At 40.1% G+C, this 19,462-nt stretch overlaps 1 protein-coding gene across 1 annotated transcript; it reads right to left on the bottom strand.

The window, feature by feature from the left end:
• Positions 1–170: 170 nt before the first annotated feature.
• On the bottom strand, positions 171–19,462 carry rasgrf2a (Ras protein-specific guanine nucleotide-releasing factor 2a). The gene is made up of 28 exons (XM_079552580.1): positions 18,754–19,462; positions 13,562–13,668; positions 13,032–13,179; positions 12,636–12,725; positions 12,303–12,556; positions 12,153–12,232; positions 10,856–11,049; positions 10,664–10,773; positions 10,481–10,599; positions 10,238–10,401; positions 8,963–9,029; positions 8,728–8,864; positions 8,570–8,652; positions 8,245–8,493; positions 7,421–7,929; positions 6,786–6,911; positions 6,624–6,713; positions 6,435–6,541; positions 4,299–4,411; positions 4,164–4,224; positions 4,048–4,077; positions 3,173–3,276; positions 2,935–3,019; positions 1,376–1,573; positions 1,227–1,306; positions 1,025–1,142; positions 884–952; positions 171–821 (listed from the first exon to the last, which is right to left on the bottom strand). The coding sequence occupies exons 1-28, from the start codon at positions 19,030–19,032 to the stop codon at positions 726–728; spliced, it is 3,867 nt and encodes a 1,288-aa protein (XP_079408706.1). The 5' UTR covers positions 19,033–19,462; the 3' UTR covers positions 171–725.

The raw sequence follows: 19,462 nt of genomic DNA, 5'->3' as shown, positions 1-19,462 counted from the left end.
ATGTGCTTCATGCCACCCCCCTTTAGTAAGGCCACACTTTCTCTATTAATTCGTAACCATAACTTTTATTTTACATCTGTACATTGAAATTCAAATATTATCAATAACACTGACAAAAGTAAGAAAAACATATGTTTACATATTGTATAGTTGAGAGTTACATAACAAAGTGAGACTACAGACAAGCATCACTTAAAATATAAAAAATATTCACATTAAAAGGATTGTATCATAGAGAAACCTTCACAATTACTATACAAAATGTGTACAAATGAACTCACTTTTCAGACTCTGATTGTCAGAAACATTTCATATGACATGCAAACTAGACCGGACCTTTCACAGACCGATGCTATACAGTATACCAGGTATTACTGAACAGGAATGTTGTGATGGTTTGTCAGTTATCTCTTTTTCTCTTATATAAAACACTAAAATATTGTGATTTTCTTTTACAAATTGCCCTTTTTTCCCCCAACTTGAGTTAAAATAATACCCACCACCCAAGTTACAAGAACAATTTTGTAAAACATTTCCAGTATTTCAGCGGGAGGCTTTGCCATTTGTTATTCACAGTATTTCTAATTTATGCAGACTGTATTAGTTTGGGTGTCAAACACCAATATTCTCTTCCTTTTAAAAGGCACTTTTTACCTGAGGTCCTGCAGGTGCAACACTTGCCTTGCACACAGCATGTTTTACTTTGCTGTGCATTTTGCTTCTTCTCAGCTCGGCGGGACACGAGGTTCAATTTTCAGTGAGAGTTCATAGAGCGTGTCTTCATCCATGACTAGTGATTTATCCAAAAGGAACTGTGTCACCTAGAAACAGTATTGATTGTTAAATTATTATACTATAAACATATACAACACTCATGTCTTACCTTTGGCTGATGCTCTATCCTGTAAGGAGCTTGCTGAAATTGACGAATCTCTCGAATAATATGCGATATCTAGCACAGAGATGTAAAGAACCCAATGGGTATTAGTGTGGGACGTAAAGATGGTGATATATATTTGTTTACCATTCTCATCTTGGAAAAGTTCACCAAACCCTCTTCAGTGAAATTTGGTGTTCCTTCTTCAATAAATGCCAGGTCTGTGAGGTACATGCCCAAATATGGCACACATGGAGGGTTGCAGCTGCACAAAACAATATTTCATTAAGAAACATATACTTGCATGTAAACTATATTTTTGTCATTTATTGTATTTTTTAATTTGTACTTTTTCAGTGTCTCTCTGAGATTTTTAAACCTTCCTTCAGATGATACCGTCTTTTGCAACCTGTCCATGAGGGCCTTTGTCTGAAACCAAAACATTTCTGAGTGATACCATGACAAATTAGAAGAATATGTTAAAGAAAACCTGCCAACCTGTTTGCAGACTTTGGTCCATGTCTTTTTCAGTCTGTAGATGGCGCTGCGGTTGAGGGCGGAAGTGATCTCTAGTACACCATTGTAGTTGTTCAGGCAGCGGCAGATATCAGCCACAGCTAACCACTTCTCTATGGAACTGGCTCTGGAGCCCAAATCTGTATTGGCCATTATCTGAGAGGCCACCAGGTTACTCATCTACAGACAGAAGAGATTATTCACATTGAACAGCAGCTTTCCATTTGGCAAAAACTAAAACCTCAATAATAATAACAATGATCATAATTAAAGCCGCTCGCGGCGATAAAGGCCCTCGCCCCGGCGCAATTCCCCACATTGCGACCGTCCCTGCTTGCCCTCGCCCAAACCTGCTCTCGCCTCAGTCCCACCCCGGCCTCACATATTGTTTGCGTTCCACAGAAATAGAAAATTTACCTCTTTTGCATTAAGTAAATAAAGTTATTTTAAGAAAATAAATAAAAAACTACATAAAAGTGTGACACATTCTGTCATACAGCACTTACTTACATACAGTACTAGCTTAAATGAGATAAAGGCACCGTTTAATTAGCTGGTACGTCCTCAAAACACACAAACCACAAGTTACAGCTGTGACACCCAAAACACTATATCATATTCTAGGGGAATGGTTATCATGTCATCTCCATGTACAAAGAACTGTTAAATATAATTTGGCAAGTTGGAAATAGTAGGCCACTAATATGGCTGTTCAAAGATGTTGAAGCCCGGGCAGTCCCACATGTAATCACCACATATCTGTAGCTTTGGCTGACTTTTGCCATCACACACATTTGAGTGCCTTCACACTCTCACACCATACTCTTCATATCTCATGCTCAAACAAAATATATCCCTGACTTTTAGCAGTGAGCGGCAGTTAGATTTGTTGATGAGGACGGAGTCGGCTGGCATAGTTTTTAAAAGTTTTCATACTGTATGTCGTTGTTTTTCCGAATCCTTTAGGACACACTTTGGATATGGAAAATGCTAGTTTTATTTTATTATGATTATCATTGTTATATTATGATTATCTATTCATTAAAAATTAAATGTGCACAACAGTTGTATTGGAGGAGAGACCTCTACATTTGAAGTAAATTTACAAATTTTCACTGTGATGCCACACGGCTCCCGGACGCGTATAAGGACCAGTTTTTTATAGCTTGAAATGTCTAGTTTTCGACTCAAAAGACCACAAGTCTGTTCTAAAGTTATGTCCGAAAATCTGCAATGTTGTAGATGGTGGGAGCATGGACCTCATGGGGTTCAAACATTAAAGCATAATTCGGCGCCCCCTCCAACAGAGGGCACCTGAGGCCGCCTGGGTTGCCTATACCCTGGCAGCAAACTTAAGTTCAGATGTCCTGACTTAACATTAGTGTCATATAGTGTTCTAAGTGCCTGCGCTCGCAGCAGCAAGAGAGAGGAAAGAGGGGAAGTGAGTGAGTGAAGATGCATCTGAGCTGAAGTGCACTGTGGCTGCAGGGGCGGAGCAGAGACACTCAGGTTCTGGGGGCACCAACTATTAAACTGGATACCTCATTGAAGTGCTGGCTGGTCTTCATGATGTAGGGTGTGCGCTCTGTCTTGTCGGCCTTCATCCAGCCTTGACCCAGAAACTCCCTACAAAATATTGGACAATATAATTGTGCTGTCATTAGAAATATTCTGTATAATGCTTAAATTGTCACCACAGTAGTTTTAACGTAAGATACTGGTCAGGAGATCATTATTGTCAGCGCTTAAATTATTATATTGTTCTTGGACTGTACTCACTCATAAGGAATACTTCTGAACACTATGTGGTCCAGCATTGTAATTTGTTCTGCCAGCTCCATGGCCGAGAGTGACTCGAAGCATTCAGTCCTGGGACTCTCTGCCTAAAATTGTAACACATCATGTATGTGGTCATAATGTAATGGCACATTCAGTCAGTCAACACACTTCACTATCAAGAAGAACCAGGATGTTGATTAGTGTAAAGTTCAGAGTCTTGTTAAAACTAGTCACTGCTGCTGGGCTGATTCTCAAATGAAGAGGAAACACTTCAATTCACCAAAGGAAATGTAAATGGAACAAAACACTTCCTGTCATAAAAGCAATACTTTACACAAATAAAACTGTGCTTTACATTTTATTTAGCCTTTGAAAACACACTGCAATACAAAAGGAAAAAGTATGTGAACGCTTTAGAATTTCTCACATTTCTGCCTAAATTGGTCATAAAATGTGACCAAACATTTACATTTGATCATATTTATATAATGGCCACAATATGTAAACATTCACAGTACAGCGTGGAAAAAGTAAGTGAACACCCAGAAATCTCGCTGAACTGCAGCAGTTTTGTAAAGAGGAAAGGTCTAAGGTTCATCCTGATCGTTGTGAACGTCTAATCTGCAACTACAGAAAAGCGTTCACATACTTTTCCTCCCACTGCACATACTTTATGTTGCTCGGTCACAAAAGCAGCTAAAGCAAAATGCTGATACACAAACAAACAAGCCTGTAACGTCAAACGAGTTTCTAAAGCTCAGCTTTACACCAACAATGCTATTGTGCTTCCTATCAAGAGTACATGTTTGTGAGGTATGAAATGTTACGACATAGTGATGAGCTATTCTAAGAAATTACGTTGGTATCTTTCTTACCGCAATGAAGTGAAGTAGAGGACAACTTTTCTGTCAAAAAAGAGACGATTTTAACCATAATTATTAAATGTTATAAGTCTATGGTTAAAGGGCATCGATCAGCCCACAGAACCAACCATTTGTAATATGTCTTCAATCTTTAGCTGCGCATCATCTTGATCTTCTTGGGAAAGAGCACTGCGGCCAAAACCACATCATTAGTAATTCTCATTATTTAGATAAAAATAGGGGGGTGTTAGTTTGTGCAATACCTTAAAATATTTGCAGTTGCTTTCCGCTCCTGAGGCAAAAGATCTGGATCTTTAAGCACTTCTTCCAAAAGACAAACAACTCCCATTTTCAGTTCATTGTTCATTTCAAAATCCTAAAAACAAACAGGAAAATGGTTCACCCTTTATTAAATGTCTTATTTGTCTTTCCAAAATGTAAAAACACCCAGGCTAAAAAGTAAAAAATCAAAGTCATAAACTGGAGAATTTATAACGGTTAAAATTGACATAATTATATATTTATTATTATTCATTACAATATCATATCATACAATATATCATACAATATGTGCACACATAACCTAATAAAGGTGCAGCCAGTGTTGGTGGCATTAGTCCGCAACAGCAATCAAGTTAATGATTACAGATTACTCCTAAAAGTAACAGCTACTTCTTTGATTACTTTATTTAAAAAGTAATGTGATTACAGCTTACTAAGGACTTTGGTTTGAAAGATTATTTTCAAAAGTAAATTCGAAAATAATCTTAGTAGTATAGTATAGTATAAGTATACTTCGTCCTATCAACTGTTTTTTTTTCTTTCTTTTGGTTCATTCTATAAACATCTGTAACAAACGTAGCTGCTGTGTTATGCATTTACATGCTTTTCTTGCTAAATGCTGTGAAGTCCAAGTTTAAAACTGATGATTGTATTGTTAATAATCAGTGTCTGTTCAGCTCAGGAAGGACTCGTTTATATCCAAAGTCAATGTGATGTAGACCTTATAATTTGTTATGTTACGTAAATGTGTATTGAATTGAATATGGGGTCAGCACATACAAGCTTTATTGCTTCAGCCTACTCCATTTTGAGCATCCACAATTGTATAGTTATGAATTTTGAAAGAAATGAAATCTGGAAATAACTCAAACTAAACTGAAAACAGATCAAGCAAGTGATGGGTGTCACACACTTTCATGATTGTATCACACATAGAGCTACACTGTATTGGCGGCATCTGGAGGTGAATAAGTATTACAGCATTGTGCCTGAATAAAGTGATCTCAACACTGGCTGAGCTCATTTATTTTCCTTCAGGAATGTGAAAAAAATTGTCATGAATGAGCTTGTTTAACAGCGGAGAGTGATCAGAGATACAGTGATCTCAAAATTAAGTCACTGACCAAGATGGAGGGGAACTTGTGCTTGTGACAGTAACAGCACATTTGTGTTTTTACCGGTGGGTGTCCAGTACCACCGAACCACCAAAACAAACCTCAGTCTGATTTTAACTCTCGACCTTTGCATCATAAGTCAATAGCTCTCCTTGCTGAGCTAAGCAAGAGGTATTTTTACATTATCCTGTCCAGCATCTATAGTCTGCACTGACGGCACACTTATATCAGTGTATCGGGCTGACTCGCTCTGTTGATATTTGCCTGGTGACCAAAGATTTGGGCGGGTGCTCGGCAGCACCTCGGGATTAGCACCTAGTGTATTATTGTGATCGGTCCAAATGACATAATGAGTCTGATGTTGCTCTCATTCAACTGGCGCCCCCTGCTGCTCGCTGCTGCTGTTGACACAGTGAAAGTGTTGGTCATGTGACTTGTCTCATTTCCTGCACAACTGACAACAGACCACAATTTTCTTTACTTTAGATGAGATGAACTCACAATAATTTCCATATTTCCTGCCAGACATGTTTATTTAAATTTCTGACAATTTATGAATAATAAGAGGTAACTGAATATGAATCTAATTATTTTTAAATTGTAATACATTACTGCGTTACTTAAAAAGTAATCTAATTACAGCAGTCGATTACTTAGTAATCCATTACTCGGCCGCACTGGGGGCAGCACATATGTTGGACCTTTTTCCACCCTCAGCCCAACTGTTCAAAAAGTTGCTGTTTTTTGTCGTTGTTTCTTTCCTTTTATTAAATAAAGGTCAAATAAATAAAATATGTGTATGTCAGAAGCCTCCCTCTGGAGGATGTTGACCTTTACTCTATCTCACTGGGCAAACGCAGGGACAACCAGAGCAAAGACCACGTTCATCAGAAAAACAGTGACAAGACAAGAAACTCATCGGGAGTCTGTCTTGAGCTCATAGCACTGGCTTAAGACCTTCTATGGCTAATCAGCACAGACATTAACCATAAATGTGCTTACCTGGGAGTGCTTTGACACCCAATGCCGCAAAACGTTTAAAACTCTATTGGTGGCAGCTCTGCGTATGATGAACTCTTTGTCACAGGTTTTTTCTGAGCTGTTGAAACCTAGACAAGACGAGGAAAATGGATAAACAAACTAATCCGATATGTAATGTTGTTAAGTTGTTGAAGTTAATGTAGTCTTTACCCTGAGAGCTGCTGTGACTGGCAGCTGCTGTGGCGATGGCAAATGCTGAAGCAGGTGACATTGTGCAGCGAGAACTGTCTCCTGAAGTCACTGAAAAGATGAATGTTGACTTGAGTAAAAATTGTGATTTCTTTTTCTTTTCTTTGCATGAGTTGGGTCTACCTCCTCCTTGTCTGTAGCGCACATGCCTGGGTGTTGATGGTGAACGACAGGGCGTCATGTCAGTGGACTCACTGCCCACAGAGGTCTCAGGGATGAACTTGTCGAGAGAGACTGACTCCAACACAGCTGCAGCCACAGTGTTATGTTACAACAACGTACGTAGGAGCAGTTTAGTTGTATATAGTGAAATAATATGGCAACAGGCAACCGACACTAAGTTAAAAGTCCATCTACCGAGGCACAGGCCATATGAGTCATGTTACCTCATTATTTTACAAAAGCTGCAACACTATTTACTGTAGCTTTTTTGTCATAACTTTGACTGACAGTAGACAGTGTAATTGTAGCCATTTACAATTTATTTTTCAAGAATGCAGAATTCACTGTCACTGCCACCACATCATTTATAATTGTAAATCATAATTAATTATACTCATTTTCTACTTTTATTTCTCCAAATATGCACTTTTAAGGATGATGTAAATCCTAAACCTACAATAATGATTCTTGGCTTGTTATTGTTGATATTCCCATATGTTGTGAGGCTCTGAATTCCCCTCTTTAACAGCAGCTGCCTGCAGGTGTACGTGTGTCTGCATGTGTCATAAGGATGACTGTATGTTCGTGGCTCGTACCCCTGCGGATGCTGCGTCTGAGCTTCCCACAGAAGGCATCAAGGCGAGGCAGCTCTCCACTGATGTCGTCCCCTGCAGCTGGGCTCAGCTCTGGGGAGCTGGGACCACGGCTAAGGTCCAGAGGGGCCTTAGTGCAGAAAGGAGGAGGAGAGGACACCCCAGAGGCTTGAGGCAGGCTGGGGGAGCGTTTGGCAGTGGGTGGAGGAGAGGAGAACCCAGAGGGGTGTCTGGTTATTATGGGAGGGGGAGAGGAGATGCTAGGACAGTAACTGGATGTGGGCGAGTTTGCTGCTGATGAGGTAGGGGTGATGGTTAAATCCAGAGCTGCTGCTTTGGTACCGATCGGAGAGCTAAGGGAGAGCTTCCGGCTGTGCACAGGAGAGGACGTCCGAGAGGGGATGGACAGAGGAGGAGGAGAGGAGAACTTGCGGCACAGTCTTGGGGATTTATTGTTCAAGGGATCACCTCCCCATGCACCCTGGTTAGTGGCGAAGAACAGCTCCAGTGACCTGTAACAAAAAGACAACAGTTTTCCTGCATTTAGTCACCCATATTGACACTTAGTAAATGGCTCGGCCTTGTAACAGTATTTACTTAGACTGGTCCAAGGCAAGCTGAGTGATCTTCAGACTGTAGTCAGGACAAAGCGACATAATGGACAAACGGTCACATGAATGTTGCTCAATCCTGGGACAATGACGGACAAAGGGGAAAGTGGTGGAGATGGAGAAAGATGATGAGGTGACTTAACAACAAAGCACAAAATAGACGTGATGAAGATGGGTGTGGACAAGAGTTGGAAACATACTTTTGCTTACACATACCTCACTGGTATTGAGGTGAAGGGCTTCTTATAAATATCAGCCAGTTTGTCAATGACCACAGCAGCAGTAGTGAAGATCCTGTACGTGTGCAAGAACGTGTTAAGAAAGTCAATGGAGAGGAAGCGCAGGTCAGTGAGTCGCTCGAGTAGTCGCTCCACGCTGGCGTATCGGATCTGAGGAACTTTGCACGAGTTGAGGGTCTTGCTGAAGCAAATGTCCACATCGTCTTTATGCAGCCGGGCATCAGATCTGAGAGAAACAACACAACGTATTTGTGACAAGGGGACATTGTAATTAAATGTATGCCTCTTGTTTTCTAACTTACTTGATCATGTGTGGCACAGAAACTATGGAGTTCTCTTCAAACACGCTCGTCATCAAACCATTGCATCGGATGTTATCAATGCACTAAACAAGATGGTTAATTATTGGACAGTTGTATTTACATCTTTCATTTGAATTTGTTTTGAATGAAATGTAAACCTGGCTGATGTCACTAGTCCAAGCAGCCTTTTCCTGACGAGAAGGAGACAAGAGGACGACAGAGAATGGCTGTCCATCAGGAGGCTCCACCATGATCTTAAATTGCAAATGGTTGAACCCCTGACCAGCGGCATTGTCTGCGAAAAACAACGACGATAGGAACATTTACAAAAAGTCTGAAAGAACGTGTCCGGTACAGGGTAAATCCAAGCAGAAATATAACCTCTATACTTACAGTCCTCATCACTGGCGTCAAGCTCTTCAATCAGAGTGCACTCAATCAGAGATAACGTGCCCCCTTGCTGTTGGATAAAAAATGTATTATTTTAGGTTGAACAAATACCCACTGTACATCTTCATAGGCAGTGCAGGTGCTCGTCATATAATAAGTGCATTTACTTCTGTTATTCAACTTAAAATGTGAAACTAATATATGATATAGACTCATTACATGCACAGTGGCATATGTGAAGCCTTTGTTTGTTATAATTTTGATGATTAAAAGGGCAAGATGCAAGTTGGTCATTTTTATACTCACTACTGCCACCTCAGGTCATACTTGTAACTGCACCTTCTATATTAAAGAGGGGGTATTATACTTTTTTCAATCACATAGCACCAGTCTATAGCACACTACAATGATGACGAAACCGTCTTTGGGCTGTAAATGCAGTAAATTAGAATAACTGCCTTGTATGAAATTGCTCTCTCAAAATGGCTGTAGCGAATGTCTTGAAATAGGCCTCTGTCTCTTTAAGAACCTCTGAGCCTTTCCGACACGCCCCCTCCACACGCTGTCTGTGGCATCAGTGGGGAGGGGGCTCTGCTGAGGAGCAGTGGTTGGTTACTCGGCTGGTGACGAAAGGTCGGAGGCGTCTCCGGGAGGTGGGGGCGTTCCTAGGAGGACTCAGGCCTCCCTAAAATGGCTGCCATCAGAGTTTTTACAGATTACTCAAAAATATGTGAATGTGCCAAGGCAACACTTCAGGCATGTTTTTAATGAGGGCATGACAAAAAAACATGATGTAAAGCTTGAAAAAGTCGATTTTGCATAATACCCCCCCTTTAAGCTTGTGCATGACGGCACTTCGGACCCGAAGTACCAACTTTTTGAGTGGCAGTGCAGGATTTTAGAGGCAGTTGTGGTGAACAGGTCTGGGTTCATTCTACACCTTAGGACATGGCTGGAACATGTAGGGCGAGGAAAATACTCAATTTTAACATTTTTAAACTCCTTATAGTCCCTTTAAGGCTTACAGACCATTTTTAAAATATTCAAACTTCCTAAGATTTTTAATTTGGGGTTTTTACAAGCTGTAAAAAAGCCATCATAATCAAAATGATAACAAATAAAGGCTATACATATCTCACTTTGCATTTAATGAGTCTATATTCTATATTAGTTTCACAGTTTGAGTTGAATAACAGAAGTAAATGCACTTTTTCATGACATTCTAATTATATGACGAGCACCTGTATATGTAAGTGCATGTAAGTACATAAAGCGGACCTTGAGCAGGTGAAGTTTGCCTCCTGATGTGCGAGTGCAGATGAGTAGGTGCTTGGTAAAGAGAAAACATTGCCTTTCTCCTTCTTTACGAAGCGACAGTGAGCCCAGACGCACCTTACTGAGCATGCCTCGTTCACAGCTGGAAGGCAACTGTATTAATGAGCCTAGGGAAATGTGTGTGTTTAAAAAAAAATAAGAGCTTCAAAAGGAAATAAATGTGTAATCAATCCCGTCCTTACCCACCTTGTCTTACAAAGGTCTGGCTTGTGTCTAAAAGGATGTCACAGCCCTCAACAATCATTCGCTCAATGGCCAGGTTCTTCCTGATGTTCTCTGTGTCACTGACCTCATCATGCATCATCCTAAAAACACACGACTTATTGCTTACAACAGCACTTATATACCTGAGATACTAAATGTACTCACTTAGACAGCTCCTCCAGTTTAGATTTGGCAAACTCCAAACTCTTGCGCTCCACATGTTCATGGGGAGTATGCGCGAGCAGTTCATGGAGGGTAATTATATAACGAGGAATCTGCAAAATTGAAAAGAGAAATATAATCATATAACGCCAGACAACAGACAGACGTTTGAGTGAACAGAAACGTGGGCCCTACCTGAAACATGGGATAAGTAAGGAAGGTCTCAAGCATGCGTCCTTCACAAGCAGCATTGGACTCGTACTGTTTGAGAAGTTTGTCAAAATCCCTGTTTTGTTTACAGTTGGCTAGAACTTGAAGGCTGTACTGGTGATTACGCACAAACTCCTGGTATATGTTCAGCATAGGCAGCAAAATATCAAACAGGTCAGCTGAAATCAAAAACAAAATAGGAATGCTTAAAGAGACTATACAGAGTTTAAAGATGTTAAAATTATGTATTTTCCTCCCCCTACATGTTCAGGCAATGTCCTAATGTGTAGAATTAGCTCAGGCCTGTTCACCACAACTGCCTCTAAAGTCCTGCACTGTGACTCAAAAAGTTATTACTTCGGTCCGAATTGCCATCATTAAAGGGATAATTCAGGATTTTTGACATAGGGCCTTATTTCCTTGTTATCCAGAGTGTTGCTGATTTCTGGAGATATTTGTTTTGTAATTCATGCAGTTCTTATGTTTGAAGACCATTTTAACCATTTTGCATTTAAAATACCTTATATTTGAGCAGCCTCAGCTTCGTGGTTGTGTAAGCTACGCGGCGGCGGAGTGATCTGCTAGAAAATAGTCCCTCAAAATGCGATCATTCATGTGATGCAAGGTCAGTTATATTCCATAATTATTCTTTATTTATCAACACAAACATTTATATCGTCAGTCTGGCGTTATAAGTGATTTCCCTTAGGTGCACTGTGGAGCGGGTCAGACTGTTTTTAATGCAGGCTCGCTGATACTGTAGAAATGCGCTAGCCTTGCACTAGCCTAGCGCCACGTAACTCTTCACATATAAGAGCATGAATTACAAAAAAAATATACTAGGAAATGAAAATCCTGAAATATCCCTTTAATTTTGAAGGTGCAGTTACACGTATGACCTGAGGTGGCAGTAGTGAGTATAAAATGGCCAACTTGCAACTAGTCTCTTTATCAAAAATACATTCAAGTGTGAGGAAATTAGCAAACTCTGTAGGACAAGCTGCCAGAAAAACTGGTGAACCTGACTATTTTAATGAGAGTTACATTTTATGTTTAACTGTCCTCTTTGTCTTCTTGAAAAAGAATAAAGAGCCATTCATTTTGAGCACACTATGTTCATTTGCTGCCCAATATTCAAACCATCCGCAAGTTCCACAACAAAGACATAAGTTCTGTAATTCACTTCTCTTTTCCGTGGTCTTTTACATAAAAATTAACCATGCAATGAATGGACCACACCCGCTTCAAATGCAAATTACTGCTATAACTGAGCTGTACTCACCCAAAACAAGGGTGGGCCAGTTGGCGATCCGAGCTTTTAGCCCTTGGTGAAATATTTCATGCAGGAACATAATGGTCTCACTGAGCAATAGAAAAGGTTATTGGTATAACTTATTTGATCAAAAAGTGCCAAAGGGATTTGTGAGTAAACCTGTTGAGAAATATGCTGCTGACGTCATCGTGGCTGATCGGGGGTTTCTTTGAGCTCGCGGCCATTCTCAGTGGCCTGAGGAAACAGTTGACCAGGATGGACAGCTGGTGGACGTACTCGGTCTCTGCCTCCACCATGTTGAAGACTATCTGGTTCCTCTTCCTCATGCTCTCAGCATGTGGGGAGCAGATATAGTCCTGGACAATGATCTTCCACTTTCTTCTGCAAAGCCAGCCACGCAGAAAACTTTGAACCTGCACAGACGGATGTGTATGTTATTTATCACCAGGGCATGTTTTTAGCACAAGGCATAATTACAGTGGGTTGACATACCTTTTTGATCTTTTTAATATCTGGATCTTCCTCATCCTGATTATTGTGATGGGGCAACATTTTTTCCTTGGTCTTGTTCAGCACAAAAATCTTGAAAAATCCTTTATGTTAACAGATTCCCTCAGAGAATTAAATATTAAGTAGGCTTTAAAACAGTGTTGCATAATAAGGGAATGTATGGTCTTGCTGAGCTGTTTATTTATATTTACACAATTGATAGGGAGACAATACTAAGTGGCGTTATAACCGTAATTCACAGCTACTCATTATTTAATCTGTACAGAACGCACTCTTAAATGAACAAAAGCATCTTCACATCATATCAAGTTGTTTAACTCTGTGTTGTATGTGTAAATGCCTGTGTAAACGATGTGCACACAGATGCGCCGTAGTCACCTCTGCTTTGAGCCGCTCGATCTCTGTGTCCTGGTCCTCCAGCTGAGTGCGCAGCTGATTGGCTGCAGTTTTCTCAGTCTCCATGATCTGCACCAGGTGGATGTACTTCTGCATCAGGATCTCACGCTCAATGATGATGTCCGAGTAACTACGGCATGATCAGTGTTTGGAAACAAAAGCATGTTTTTTAACAACACCAAATACACGCTGGGAGGATTAAAAGGTTTATCATATCATGTCAGTAGTAAATGTAATGTCTTGCATGAGTGAAATGTAATACATTTGCCAGACAAACGTAGTAAGAGGTGAGGGAGGCTGAGTACAAACAAGTCTGTGATGTAATCACTGAAGCCATATACCAGTGTGCCCTAAATATGAATTGTAGCGAGCACGAATGCACACTCATCATATGGTGCTTTCAGTAAGAGAAGGAAAAGTATGTACAGGTTTCTACAGCCTTTTGGATTTTTAATTCATATGAAATATGAATTAAAGAATTAAGAGATATTCATTTTGGCTGTTTAGATTACCTCGCCTGCTGAATGCTCTCCACCCACTCGTTACAGTCGGATTCTTCCTCAGACCGAAGATCCAAAGGCTTCTGTCCGTCATGGCCAAAAATAACCAAGAAGTAGTGCTAAACCAAAAAAAAGGATATAATCAGTCAAAGCAATAACAGGCTGTAATACTGGCCCACACTTTCATATTGCTACATTGGTTTAGTTTTACCACCTGGTAATGCAGGTCATGTGGTAACAACACAGACCACAACCAGCTGCAAACTCCTGATGATGCTGATATATAACACTGAGGTACTGAGACTGAAATCATTTTAGATAAGTGTGTACCAAAAGACCATTTGAAATTTAACAGAACCATTACGGGATGATAATTTTATTGGCCTGATACACTACGGCTGGTCGTCGTTTTAATCATTCTTCCATCTGTGAGCACCCTCTGCCCGAACATATAATCTTCAGGGTCATACATTTAATTCATGAACTGTACTTATATAAATCCCCTTCATATGTGAACCGTTAATACATTGTGGAAGTGAGTTACTTGGAAAAACATCTCGTATAACACACTAATAACCAACCTATAACAAATGAAGCGTGTCGACAGCAGCTTCTGCTTTCTGTTTTTGAACACATAGGCTAAGCCAAGTAGGCGACAGCTGGTGGTATTTATATGAGAAACATTATGACTAAAGACCCATGGTATGAAGTAAAATATAGCATAATCAGGGATTGATACTAACTCTAGCCAATGAGCCACACACTGGTACATTTTACTCATACAAGCGTCGTACAGGCCAGTTGATTTTAAAGACACTGTACACAATGGAAGAGGAAGCACAATCATTCACATTTCTAACATCATAATTTTACACACGATGCGTTCAAAAGCATGTTTCAACATTTTCAGAAAGCTCTGCTGTCGTCACGGTAATGTAAACAATAATTAGTCTCTTTCATGATCGATAAAAAGGCTTTATAATCACCCACAGTGCACAAAGATCTTTTCACAGATGTCAGCTGTTGTAACATAATGAAGGAGAAAATCAGATACAGGGCCTTTAATAATCAATATGGAATAATCTCATTTCGTATACAAATAAGAAAATGAAACATGGGTCACCTTATCCAGGCCTAATTATGTTTTTGTTGTAGTATATAATTTTATCAAGACCCACCAATAGGCTTTTGTTTAATTAAAGATCAATTTTATTCATGGTTTTGCTCATTTCGTTTTATTCTAGTCTTAATTTAGTGTTTATTAAGTCTTGTTTTGACATAATTTGAGGAAGGAACACTTAAAGAAATATGGTGATGGTCATTTCAATATCCGAGACAGACACTGAATACCACAATGTTTTCACATATCGTGCAGCTCATTGTGATTTAGTGTGACTGACAGAGAAGTAGCGAGACCCATCAGTTGTTGAAAATAATGACAACATATTAGATAGATTTAAAGTTTGAGCACATTGTGACATTGTATGTGAGTGTAAAGCTGCCACAGGGAGAAAGTAGGGCTGTGTAGTAATGATGTAACGATAAGCGGCTGAGAGACACTTGCTAGCGTGCGCCGGGCCAGAGAGGCTTAAGGGCTTGCATGTGTGTGTGTGTGTGTGTGCGTGTGTGTGTGTGTGTGCGTGTGTGCGTGTGTGTGTTGGGGGGAGGGAGGCTTTACGTAACCACCAGGGCTTGTACACCTCCTTGCACTGCAAAAGCGGCTTCCCCTGGACACAAGCTCACTTTAAATGACTGAATAACAAAGACAGGGTGCCCACTAGGAACACAGCCGTAAGCTCATCTTGGCCCAGACAACCAAAGCATCAAGAACATAAGAGTGACTCCTCAGGGGTTAGTTGGAAAGGAGTGTTTTTTTTTGTTTTTTTTGTTTTTTATGTGTGTGGCATGCAAATAATCAGTTAAACCATATTTGTTGATTTGTTTAATATCAAGAATATTAACAAGTCAATACAGCATACATATAGAACAGTAAATAAATACATATATTATGACCAAATTGCTTATTTTTCTTCATTTTTCTTTTTATGTGTAATATTGATTGATGGTATAGTACCTTTGATTCTGTCCTTATCCATCCACTAACTACTTGAACACATTTTGAAGGTCTTGGCTCCTGGCTGTTTACAAACCTTTGGAGCCAGCGCTGTGTGAGCTCTATAAGATCCACTAGAGTAGCTTCTCTACATGACTGCACCTTTTTGCCACTCTACTTTTGGACAATCAGCTTTTTAAGAGAATGCCACTACACTGTGGAACAAACTGCTTGACGCTGTAAAGGGATGTGCTCCCATCAAGGGCTTTGAAACCAAACTTAAAAAACATCTAAAAAGTAGCCAGTGTGGCATACACTAATCACCCACTCTCTCATGGGACTGACTTTGTACTGACTTTGTACTGGTGTCGTTAATGTGTCTTGTCTGGTTGTAAGTAGGGGAGGGAGTAGGGGTTTTCTTTGAATCTGTAATGTCATGTGTGTATTTCTGCGGTAAACCCTTTTGTCCTGTTTCTGTTATAGGTTGTCCGTTACGCTGCCAGCCAAGGACTGCAGATGTATATTATGTTATAATTGTACAAGGTCCCTTTGAAATATCAAATATAAACTAAACTAAAATGATTTAGCCTACAGTGATTTATTTATTTGTTTATTTGGTCGGGACAGTGCATGTTAATGAACATACATGGATACTTGCATGTAAACACACCACGCTGGACTGCAGCTTTACAAACTTCAGAAAGAGTAGCCTACAGAAAAATGACTGCTCTTTATGTATTTAAAATGCAACATCTATTTAGTGTGTGCTTTGATATTCAGACAGTGTCTGCAGGCGAAAGGACCAGCAAGGATGCTATTCTTAGTCAAACACAGCAGCCTCCCAGAGCACAGGCTCTCCATACAAACACAAACGTCTTCTGTGGACGAATTCACATGGCCCCATGTTTTGAGTGACTTGAAGAGTTTATACTTTCATTTTAATAGACCTAATGTGTTTAAATTATGTACATCTTAAAAGTTAATCAGCATTGCTGCTCATCTCACATCTTTGTTTATTTATTTTGTTTTGTTTATTTTATTTTGTTTACTCTAACAACCATCAACTCTCATATCCATGGAAACACATGGTGGGCCACAATAACACTGTATCAAAGCAAGCATTAATCCAACACATTTAAATGTAAACAAACTCACATGTAAAAATGTACGCTCATGTATAACATAAAACATTTACTTAATGTGTATTTACCAAAGCAGATTCATTGTGGTGTTGACCTGTGCTGTTTTTAGAGCAGACATCAGCCAAAACCTGCCAATGTTTTTAACCTAAACCTTGTCGTGATGCACAACAGATCAGCTATAATAACTCTGAGAGCCTTTCTCGTGAGTCCAGCACCAAATTACACAGGTGTATGTGCAACAGAATCTGTGACACTGTTGCTACATTACACATTATTATTTTAAATTCACACGAAACTTAAAATACATGTGTTATATATCAGTACCTCCTCTTTACCAAACTCATTTTGATAAATTAGCCCTGCAGGTAAGGACTCAAGTTTTTTGTGATATCCTGTTTTCAATACAACGCTTTGATGTCGTCTTATTTGATGATGATGCATTTGCTTTGCTCTATGCAGACCTCATTATTCGGAGATCAAATGATGTCTGCCTGTCTGTGTCCTCTATACTTGTATGCCTGGTTGTGGATTGTGCGCAGGCCCACCGAGCATAACAGCATAACACAAACAGACCCCTGGAGCTCGAATGCCACGCTGTCACACCAAGTATACTGCACCTATTTGCGCTGTCATTGTAATCACACTCAGTATAAAGGGCCCTTTTCAACACAACATGAAAACAATAACGGCATTCAGGAAAAAAACAAACTTTAGACGATGCATAGTTGTAGCCTTCCACTACAAACTTACATTGGGCTCATTTATAAGTCTAAGATAAGATAGGACTTTATTGATCTCACAAATTCACTTGTTACAACAGCTCTCAAGAAACACTCAGGGGGTGCAAATAGACAGGAAAACGTGAATGGATTAAAGCATATGAGCATTCGTTGTCCGCCCATGATGTGACCCACTGGAGTCAACAAAACAAGAAGATGCTTGTTTCCTTACTCTTCTTCATTGTTGCTTCATTCACAACTCCTCCCCTTAGAATTCAGTCCTATCTGTGCTGAGATACTTAGGTTAACAGTGTTGACTCAAAGAACGAAAAGGAAATGGGTAGTAGGCCTATGTTTTTGCTCATAAAAATGCACCATAATACAAACTACAAGTCTTTGATATAGTTACTTTAATATAGTTAACTTTAATGTAGTTAAGTGGACAACACCTCCCACCCACTGCACGAGACTGTAGAGGAGCTGAGCAGCTCTTTCAGTGGAGGACTAAGGCACCCTCAGTGCAAGGAGCAGGTCCTTCATCCCCACTGCTTTCAGACTGAACAACAAGACTGTAAAGCAACATGTGCAATAACCCCTTTGCAGGATACAGACAATAATCCCTGTATTTACATCACTTCTGCGTCACTTTATCACCCACTTGCACTATGATGTAAACCTGCACTGCTGATACTGACTTATGATACTGATAGTCTGTTTAGTTTATTATTATTTATTGTTTATACTTTTGTACACACAGTCCTTGGTAGTAATTGTACATAAGATACCACTATTTTAGTATTCAATCGTTTTTTGTTTATTTTCTCACATTTTCTGCCTATTTGCACACCCTGAGTGTTTCTAGGAGCTGTAAGTAACAAGTAAATTTCTCCATTGTGAGATCGCATCGTATCGTATCGTGTCGTGTCTTATCTTATCTTATCTTATCTTATCTTATCTTATCTTATCTTATCTTATCTTATCTTATCTTATCTTATCTTATCTTATCTTATCTTATCTTATCTTATCTTATCTTATCTTATCTTATCTTATCTTATCTTATCTTATCTTAGAATAGAATAGAATAGAATAGAATAGAATAGAATAGAATAGAATAGAATAGAATAGGTCCAGGAACAGTGTGTATGAGGTAGACCCATAGAACTCTTTGGTCTCGTTGCAAATGACACTCCACCACATGGCCAACATCAGAGACATGTGAGTCTACAGCCGATTCAGTTCAGTGCAGAAAGTCACCTATAAAGGTCCCGAGAGTTGAGTAACAATTCCTACCTGCTGTCGCTCGGGGGGGTCCCTGCCAGTGACGGACGCTTTTGGTGCCGTTGCGCGCTCACATGTGCACCCCTCCAGTAGGTAGATCCCAGAGGGTCTGGCGCTCTGGTCGTTCTCAAAGTAGAAGAGCACATTTTGATACAGGGCAAAGTACTTTTCAGCCCAGCGGCCGTTGTCCGTGGTCTTTTTGCTCAGAAAGCCCCGCTTGCTGCCCTCTTTGCGGGCAAGCACGGACAGATAAAGAGCATGCCCCTCATTGTAACGCACGCTTTTCTGCATCTCACCTGAATTTCACACGGTTTCAACTTGATGCCAACTTCCAAAAAAAAGTTAAAACAGAGACTTTTAAATGATATGCTTATCTTGTGGTGGAGAGAGCCTGATACATAAAAGTGAGATGCACAGTAATATCATGCCCCGTCGTTGAGCAGGTAATCCAGGCTTACTCTAGTGCAAAAAAGTTGTCCCGGGCGCTGGGCACATCATTCCCCCGCTGACCAGTGCGTTGAGGACGGCTCTCCATGCTCCAAAACTTCGGAGTTCACGACCTTCTGGGATGCTGCCGTAGCGCCCTGCCACCGCGCCGCGCAACAAAAATAGACTCGGAGAACAGACGGTGAAAGCAGAATCACGACGAGATCCGCGATAATCGGCTTTGACTCCGACTTAAAGAGACAGGTCCCGCTTCCCGCGACTTGGTTGAGCGTCT

Source organism: Gobius niger (genome assembly GCF_951799975.1).
Source record: "Gobius niger genome assembly, chromosome: 2".
Classification (NCBI taxonomy): Eukaryota; Metazoa; Chordata; class Actinopteri; order Gobiiformes; family Gobiidae; genus Gobius; species Gobius niger.
The sequence above is the reverse complement of the archived record's forward strand: the minus strand, read 5'-3'. Positions and strand labels throughout refer to the sequence as shown.

Coding starts and splice junctions, on each gene's coding strand:
- rasgrf2a (XM_079552580.1), bottom strand. CDS start 19,032: ATGCAGAAAAGCGTGCGTTACAATGAGGGGCATGCTCTTTATCTGTCC. Junction 10,600..10,663: donor AAACTGGAGGAGCTGTCTAA/GTGAGTACATTT, acceptor GTGTGTTTTTAG/GATGATGCATGATGAGGTCA. Junction 9,030..10,237: donor GCAAACTTCACCTGCTCAAG/GTCCGCTTTATG, acceptor TTTATCCAACAG/CAAGGGGGCACGTTATCTCT.